This window comes from Pinus tabuliformis, chromosome 7 (genome assembly GCF_031772625.1).
Source record: "Pinus tabuliformis cultivar Carrire ecotype Pingquan chromosome 7, CPIR1, whole genome shotgun sequence".
NCBI lineage: Eukaryota > Viridiplantae > Streptophyta > Pinopsida > Pinales > Pinaceae > Pinus > Pinus tabuliformis.
The window spans coordinates 1,052,429,638-1,052,438,263 of record NC_142293.1 but is presented as its reverse complement, the minus strand read 5'-3'; the positions used below and the strand labels follow the sequence as shown (position 1 = coordinate 1,052,438,263).

Sequence of the window (8,626 nt, the reverse complement as noted above, 5' to 3'; positions counted from 1 at the left end):
ATGGGACAATAGATGTCTTCAAGAGGAAATATTCTGGAGACAGAAATCCAGAGTACAATGGATTACAGAAGGGGAGAGAAACACCAAATTCTTTTACAGATCCACCATAGCTCATAGAAACAACAATAGAATTCTGAAACTTACATATCAACATGGAATAGAAAGAAACACTCATGAAGAGATGGAGAAGGTTCTAGTCCAGCATTTTCAGAAAATTGTTGAGGAAACCTCGAAAGACAGATACCAGTTTACGAAAAGATTTACTTAGTACATTCCTAAATTGGTTACTAGAGAATATAATTACAATCTCAACAGACCAATAACAGAGGAAGAAAATGAGGAAGTCGTTAAAGAGATGCACAATGGGAAAGGACCAGGGCTGGATGGCTTCAATGTGGACTTTTTCAAAGCTTGTTGGAGGATAGTAAAACAAGACATCTTGGAGGTAGTGGAAGATTATCGACGATTTAAAACAGGCATAGCCTTAATCCCCAAACAGGAAAAGGCCACCTCTCTAGACAGATTTAGACCTATAGCATTATGCAATGTGGTATACAAAATAATGTCCAAAGTAATTGCCAACCATCTCAAACCACTCCTCCCAATACTAGTGTCAGAGGAACAAATGGGCTATGTGGAAGGAAGACAAATTCTAGATAACATAATTCAAGCACATGAAATGTTTCATTCACTCATTACCAATAAACAGGCAGGAATGATAATTCAGTTGGACATAGCAAAGGGCTATGACAAACTTAGCTGGTCGTACATAAGAGCAATATTAAAAGCCTATGGCTCTCATTACAATTGGATTAAATGGGTTATGGCGTTAGTTACCACCGCTAGCTGTTCAATTCTTCTCAATGGCTCTCCCTCCAAAACCTTCAAGCCTTCTAGAAGTCTCAGGCAAGGCAATCCTCTTTCTCCTTTCCTTTTCATTCTAGTGATGGAAGGGTTAGGGAGAGAAATCAGAGCTGCTAAGGAGGAGGGAGAATTCAGGGTTTGAGACTCACTCAAGGTGGGGACACGATGACACATCAACAATTTGTGGATGATACTATGCTTCAAGGCACACCCACTATCAAGGAAGCCAAAGCTTTCAAGCAGGTTTTGAGTGAGTTTGCTACGGCAGCGGGCACAAAGGTAAGTCTTACTAAATCAAAGATTTTCTTTTTCAATACAAAGAAATCTTTCCAGAATTTTGGGCTTTCAAAGGGAGTCACTACCTGCGAAGTACCTGGGAGTTCCCCTCACCGAAAAACCGCTACACAAGGATATCTGGGAGGCTGTTCTTAATAAGATAAAAGATAAGATTAGCAAATGGACAAATAGAGCACTAATTCTAACAAAGAGACTGATTCTAACTAAGACTATCCTCCAACGTATCCCTATCTATATGCTATCAACCATCTCGACACCAACTGCTATAATTACTAATATAAGAAACATTCAGAGAGACTTTCTCTTGGGAAAGGTGAAGAAAAGAAGAAATGGGCCCTTGTGGCATGGGACAGGGTATGCAAACCTAAGTCCCATGGTGGCTTGGGCCTTCATGACCCAGGAATTCTTAACAGAGTTCTTGGTGCCAAAATCTGGTGGAGATGGCTAAAGGAAATACAAGCCCCCTAGGCAAAATTATGGAAGCAAAAATATGCAAGAGAGTGGCAGGAGAAGAACCTCATCAGAATGACAGGACAAGTAAAAGGTTCTGCAATTTGGAATAGGGCATGGGAGAACAGAGCCCTAGTCCAAAATCACAGTTTCTAGGAGATCAGAAATGGAAATCTGGCCTGGTTCTGGGAGGATAATTGGCAGTAGGAGGACAATCTCCGAAGTGAAGAATTAGCAGACATTCACACCGATACCGTCAATAAAGGATTAAGGTGGGTAAGTGACTATTGGGACCAATCAAGGAATAATGGGAAATGGAGAACATGGAAACTTCCAGATTACAGTGGAATGGGCATGTTGCATACTCAAGCTATAGCCCTTAAAGGTCTTTTAGACAAAAGGAAAATCTTAAACTCAACCTTGGACGATCAACTAAGATGGTGAAAGAACAAGGTAGGTCTCTTCAACCTTAAGGAGGCCAAAAGGATAGATTCAGGGCTTAACCTTCCAAACACTGATAAGACGTGGAAAGAACTCTGGGATAATCCTCATTGGATGAAAGTCAAACTATTCAAGTGGTTGGTTCAACAGGGCAGGATTCTGACATGGGATAACCTAAGAAAAAGAGGCTTTGTTGGCCCCTCAAGATGTCACTTATGTAGACAACAGGAAGAAACTACGAACCATCTCCTGAATAGATGCACTTTCACTATAATACTTTGGAATTGGGTTGGAGAAGTCTTTGAGCAGACAGACAGAAATGTAAATGACATCATTGCTACTTTGAAAAAATGGCGGAATTTTTTTTTATTTATTTATTTTTTTTTTTTTTTTTTTCAGATAATGAGATCATTAACTCCGCCTGGATGCTAACCCCAAGATTCATAATCTGGAATGTTTGGAAGGAGCGCAACAACAAGATTTTCAAGGATAAAGCGAGTCCGGTGAGCAACATCCTTAAGCTAATTCTTAAACAACTTAAAGGCACTGTTCATATCCTGGGAGGTGTAGCTACTGACAAACCCATCGGACAAAGAGAGGCCAGAATTCTGGAGAAGTTAGAGCTCAAGGTTCATCCCCCTCAGGGTTCTATGTAGATCAACAAGAATACCTCAGCAGAAAAGGCTTCATGGCAACCCCCTTCACATGGCTTTTTAAAATTTAACATAGATGGGGCCTCAAAAGGGAATTCGGGAGAAGCAGGATATGGAGGGGTCATGAGGGATGAGGAAGGAAACATACAAGTCATCTTCCACAGTTATCTAGGAAAAACAACCAACAATATGGCTGAGCTCATGGTGATGGAATTATGCCTGGAAATACTGCTCAAGTACAACATTCACAATGTCATCATTGAGGCTGACTCGGAATTAGTCATTAACTCAGTGAAGAGGATAAATGCTGGCGCTGCACCAGAGAAAATCTCAGGACACTGGTGGCTTCTACAAGTCTACCAAAGAATCCAAGCACACCTAAGAATGCTGAGAACTCTTAGGTTGGTGCATGTCCGCAGGGAAGCCAACAAAGTTGCGGACTGGCTTGCCAATGAGGGGGTATGAAACAAGCATATCGACTTGTGCTGTTGGTGGGAGGAGGTAATAGATGACAGGTTGAAGGAGGAATGCTCATCCTAGGCCCTCAGCGACAGACAACAGTATCATGAAAAATCAAGAGAAATAATTTTACTTCATCAAAATGATGGATAAGTTCACTTCAGACGGCCTTTCAGCGGAGATGCACTGTCGGTTTTCTAAGGAAGCTTCTAGAAACAGAGGTAGTAATCGAGACAGAAGATATCTGTTCACAGGAGGAATGATTCCATGGAAGACGAAGGCGTTAAAGGAAGAGATTACTGGGGTCAAAAACTGCCCGAGACATACCACCTACTTCGGGCGACCTTTGACCCGAGAAAAGTTTTCTCGGAAGACAAGCGATGCCATTTAGCAGGCGATGCGTGGAGGTGGATGGTCAGTGATTATTGCCTTCATCGCTGGGTATTTCGTAAGCAATTGTGTGGTCCGATTTGGTCTGTGGCCGTCAGATCTAGAGAGCGAAGATCAACGACCACCTTTTGGTGTGCAAGTTGGTGGGGCCAAAAGGATAAAACCACTAATGGTTTACCACCTTCATCGGGCGCTCTCCAAACCAAAGACGATATTAATGAAAAGCCAACAATTCCACTCAGGAAGCAACACGTGGCGGAGGATTGAAAAAGCAAACCGCCTTCATCACGCGGTATTCAACGGGCTTTTTAAGATGCGCAATATGAACTCTAGCCGTTGGATCCGAAGGAAAAGATCAACGGTTAGCATTGATCGTGTAACTTTAGGGTTTTTCGTGAGTAGTTGTGTGGTCCGATTTGGTCTGTGGCCGTCAGATCTGGAGAGGGAAGATCAATGACCACCTTTTGGTGTGCATGTTGGTGGGGCCGAAAGGATAAAACCACTAATGGTTTACCACCTTCATCGGGTGCCTTCCAATCCAAAGACGATATTAAGGAAAAGCCAGCGATTCCACTCAGGAAGCAACACGTGGCGAAGGATCGAAAAAGCAAACCGCCTTCATTGTGTGGTATTCAACGGGCTTTTTAAGCCGCGTGATATGGACTCTAGCCATTGGATCAGAAGGAGAAGATCAACGGTCAGCGTTGATCGGGCAACTTTAGGGTTTTTTGGGGGCTTCGCCCCTGTGCGGGTTGAATCTTGACCGTCGGATTGTTAGAAGACAAATCTTCGGTCAGTTTTGGGGAGCAGACTTCAGATCCACTTGCCCGCTCTTGGTTCCAGGGCAGTCTAGGCCTTGTCTCTGTCTGATTTTTGGAGGATTTTTTTTGGGTACTTAGGGTATTTTCACTCCCCTTTGGGTGAGTTTGTGCCTCTGGGCATATGTTGTAACATGTGTAAAATATTTTTTACCTAAGTTAATAGAAGGACCATCTCTTGCTTAAGCAAAAAAAAGAATAACTTCTAGGCTATCTCCTTTTCCACACTCTAGACATGTTATAAGGGCATTGTTTAATTATTACATGTTTTGCAGCTTTTGGTTTGAATTCAACAAAACAATTTTTAGTCTTATGATTTTGTTGTTTAAAATATGTTTTTGATTATGAATTTAACATCAAATCCCGAAAACCTGAAATTATGTCACAATTCAAACTTGTAATTCCAACAAATCCCTACGAAATTATAAACAAATTCAACTAGAAAATATACCAAAAAGATTCCAGAAGTGCAAAACTTATAACAATTTTTTTTTCAACTTATGATTTTGTTGTTTAAAATATGTTTTTGACTACGAATTTAACATAGGAGTTGTCTTTAGTGCGACTTTTTGGAAACTTTTCTGGTAAGTTTTTCCGGTCTAATTTCTCTAAAATCCGACAAGAATTAAAAGAAATCACAATTGATGGGTAACCTTGCACAATCGAGGTGCCTTAGGGGTTTTTGACGGTGCTAAATCCATATATACAGTCAAAAAACTACTTTAAATAACTTTTGAATCAGTTACCGGAGAATCCACAGTATGAACATTTTTATGCCAACGTTTCAAATCCCAACTGGGATCCATCATCAGGACTTAAGAATGATGATAAAAGAAGAGCTTCTTAGAAGGAGATCCGCAGCTCTTCTTGCTATCCTCACTCTAAATCTTTCGAGTAAAAGGATTTCACTCCAAGCATCCCCTCCGTATAGGGACAAGATTCTGGATTTAAGAGATCTGTGGTTTGTATCTTTTGAATCAGTTAACGGAGAATCTACAGTATGAACATTTTTATGCCAACGTTTCAAATCCCAACTGGGATCCATCATCAGGACTTATGAATGATGATAAAAGAAGAGCTGCTTAGAAGGAGATCCGCAGCTCTTCTTGCTATCCTCACTCTAAATCTTTCGAGTAAAAGGATTTCACTCCAAGCATCCCCTTCGTATAGGGACAAGATTCTGGATTTAAGAGATCTGTGGTTTGTATCTTTTGAATCAGTTACCGGAGAATCCACAGTATGAACATTTTTATGCCAACGTTTCAAATCCCAACTGGGATCCATCATCAGGACTTATGAATGATGATAAAAGAAGAGCTGCTTAGAAGGATCTGCAGCTCTTCTTGCTATCCTCACTCTAAATCTTTCGAATAAAAAGATTTCACTCCAAGCATCCAAGGATTTCACACAAATCAAGATTTCACCTCAATTTTTTCCGCCGAATCCCAACACCAGAAAGTCCAAAAAATCACACTAAAAATAACTCATTTAACCTAAAATCCACAAAACCAACCATTATTTCACAACTCAAACTTATAATTACAAAAAATTCCTTAAAATGCAAAATTTATAACTATACTACGGCACTGACTGACGGATGCTTCACAAGGCGTGCTTAAATTAATCAATTTTTTGGGCTACTATTACAATTACACTATGTTATTGCAATATTTTAAGGATTAATGTCACGGAAGTGCACTTAATGTGATGTTGAAGCACTCCTCCCATTATCATGGGAAACATAAACAAATTTTTAATATTTTTCAGATATCAAAGCATTTGCGTAATTAAGCGCGATCCAATGAAATTGAAGATAGATATGCCCAGGCTTTCGTCTTAGATTACGTTTTTTATTAAAAATACAAAATGACAGCGAACAAATATAATTTATACATTAAACCAAATAAAGAATATCTAAATTTCATCGAAACACGCATCGTGAGTTGATTTTTTTTTATGAGTATCACGTGGATCCGTGTCAGCTTCAAGCAAATATAAACTATATATACAGCGTCCACGCATACAACATGTTTTGTGCTTGTATTTGTTTTGTGTACAGAGTGATTTGTTCATCTCCGAGGAACAGTAGGTATGGAATATGAATCAGAAATGCAAAGCAAATATAGTGTGCTTAAAGTCCATTTCATTTTTATGTTCATTTGATTTTTTTTTTTCTCGGCAGAATCAGGTGAGGAGTTACAGAAGTGAAGTGAGCGACCCATGGCGTCTGCAACGGTGGGTTTCATTGGACTAGGTTCCATGGGGCTGGGCATGGCCTCCTCACTCCTCAGAGCAGGATTTCAAGTTCAAGCTTATGATGTGAGTTGCTATCTTACCCCCTTCACATTTAAAGTTTGAGATTTAACGAGCTATAGGAAGTTTAGAGCATGGTGTACCTCAGAATGTTGATATTCCCCCTATTCCCTGCTATGCAGTTTGAGTTCTATGCAACCCATTTGGTGAATCGATGCAATTATGCTTTCTTATATGGATTCTTTTGACATCTCTGTAGTTTGTATTCCATAAAAACAGAGAGAGAACTATAAGAAGTAAAGATAGTTTTAATTTTGAGCTGCAGAACCTTAGATCTTTAACTTAGATGAGTATTAAACCCATGTTCTCAGTATATCGTTGGAGTTTCACATTGACTATTCACGAAATTTTAATCACCATGGTCTATTCGTTTAGGATTTTTCCCCTCGTAATTTCTCACCTAGCTGGACTTCTGCTTCTAAATATCAAATTTCAACCTCTGTATTCGAAGATCAAAGTTCAAAGGTCAACCAAAGAATGCCAGCTCCATGTATCTACCAGTAAAACACAAAATTACAAAGAAAGAGGGATCGCATTTCGATCCAAAATCTTGGGGAGATTAAAACCTCTGGATCCATATATTTATGTACACTGGGATCATTTTTTGGTTCATATTTCAGCCGAGGCAGTGAAGCTGATAGACGACGAAGTCCTCTTGCTAATCGCACTCAGGCATCTCTAGCCCAGTATGAAGAGACCATCGCTTACTATTGGGTGTAAGGCTGACGTAATCTTAATTATTGTACATCCCCTAAAAAATATTAATAACGAAATAAATCTCCTTTTCGTGTGTATATATTGTAGATATATACATTACAAAAAAATCAATATTAACAAATTAAATGAAATTATTTTTTTCCTGCTGGAATACAATTCAATATATTCCATCCTAATTATGACTTTGTTAAAGGAAGGAGAGATTAAAATCTTTGATCCCTCTCTACTCTTAATACATTAGGGATTCTTAATATATTAGATGTTAAGATGGATCTACACTATGTAAAACATTCAAAATAATGTTTAAAACTTTAAAGAGTTTAACCCCAGGAAATTTAATCCGTCTCCGGTCTTAATACATAGGGATTAAAGTAGATGTACACTGTTTTGTAGACAAGCAAATTATAGCCTGTTTAGTAGGATGGTGCGCACTCTCTCGAATAAGCTGGGCATATTGTGCCCATCTGACATATACTGAGCCTAGGTTGCATAACTTGACATATACTGAGCATAGGTTGCATAACTAGTTCCTTCTGCACAGGGCATCGTGTAGTGCTATGTATGACACTTTCTCCAATAAACTCGGCATATTGTGCATAACTTTTTCCTTCTGCACATGGCATTGTTTAGTGCTATCTATGGAAGCCAAAGAGAACTGAACCATCAACTACAACCAGCCAAGAACACCCCATTTGGCATTAACGATGATTCGGAAAATGAAGCAGGAATAGCTTTTTGAGATATAGAAGTGTGGGGGATTTTAATCGATCCCAACTTTGTTGTTCCTGTAGAATTATTTGTAGATTCACAAGCTCATGTAATCTACTAAAACAAGAGACAAGAATCTACTTCCACTCTTTACAGCGGAAGCACATAAAGATCGAGCAAAACAATAGTCGACAAGAAGAAAAACAATGGCACATAACGCAATAAATATATGAGAAAATCCACAGCTCAAAACCCCACTATCTCTATTGCATTAATCAGAAATCCAAGATGATAATACAATGCTTGTTCTCTCAAGAACAATCCCAACACTCAGTAAAATCAATCTCCAACTCACAAGCAAACTCTTGACCAACATTTAGCCATTTCTTCAGCTCTCCAAGCCCCTATTTCCTTGCACAATTCCTATAACTAATTAGCCCATCTTAAAGGGAAATCAGTGCATCCAAAATTGCACAATCCCTTCTAGGTTTAGTTCCTGATTGCATGCACCATCTG

The 8,626-nt window shown here is 39.3% G+C and overlaps 1 protein-coding gene across 1 annotated transcript in view; it reads left to right on the top strand.

Annotated features, from left to right (window-relative positions):
- Positions 1-6,306: 6,306 nt before the first annotated feature.
- The window catches only part of LOC149251276 (ketose-bisphosphate aldolase class-II family protein), a 457,406-nt gene continuing 455,086 nt past the window's right edge, over positions 6,307-8,626 (top strand). The window contains exons 1-2 of the mRNA XM_089459330.1: positions 6,307-6,461; positions 6,555-6,691. Coding sequence (XP_089315456.1) covers positions 6,593-6,691 — 99 coding nt within the window. The 5' untranslated portion in view covers positions 6,307-6,461; positions 6,555-6,592. The remainder of the gene's footprint in view (positions 6,462-6,554; positions 6,692-8,626) is intronic.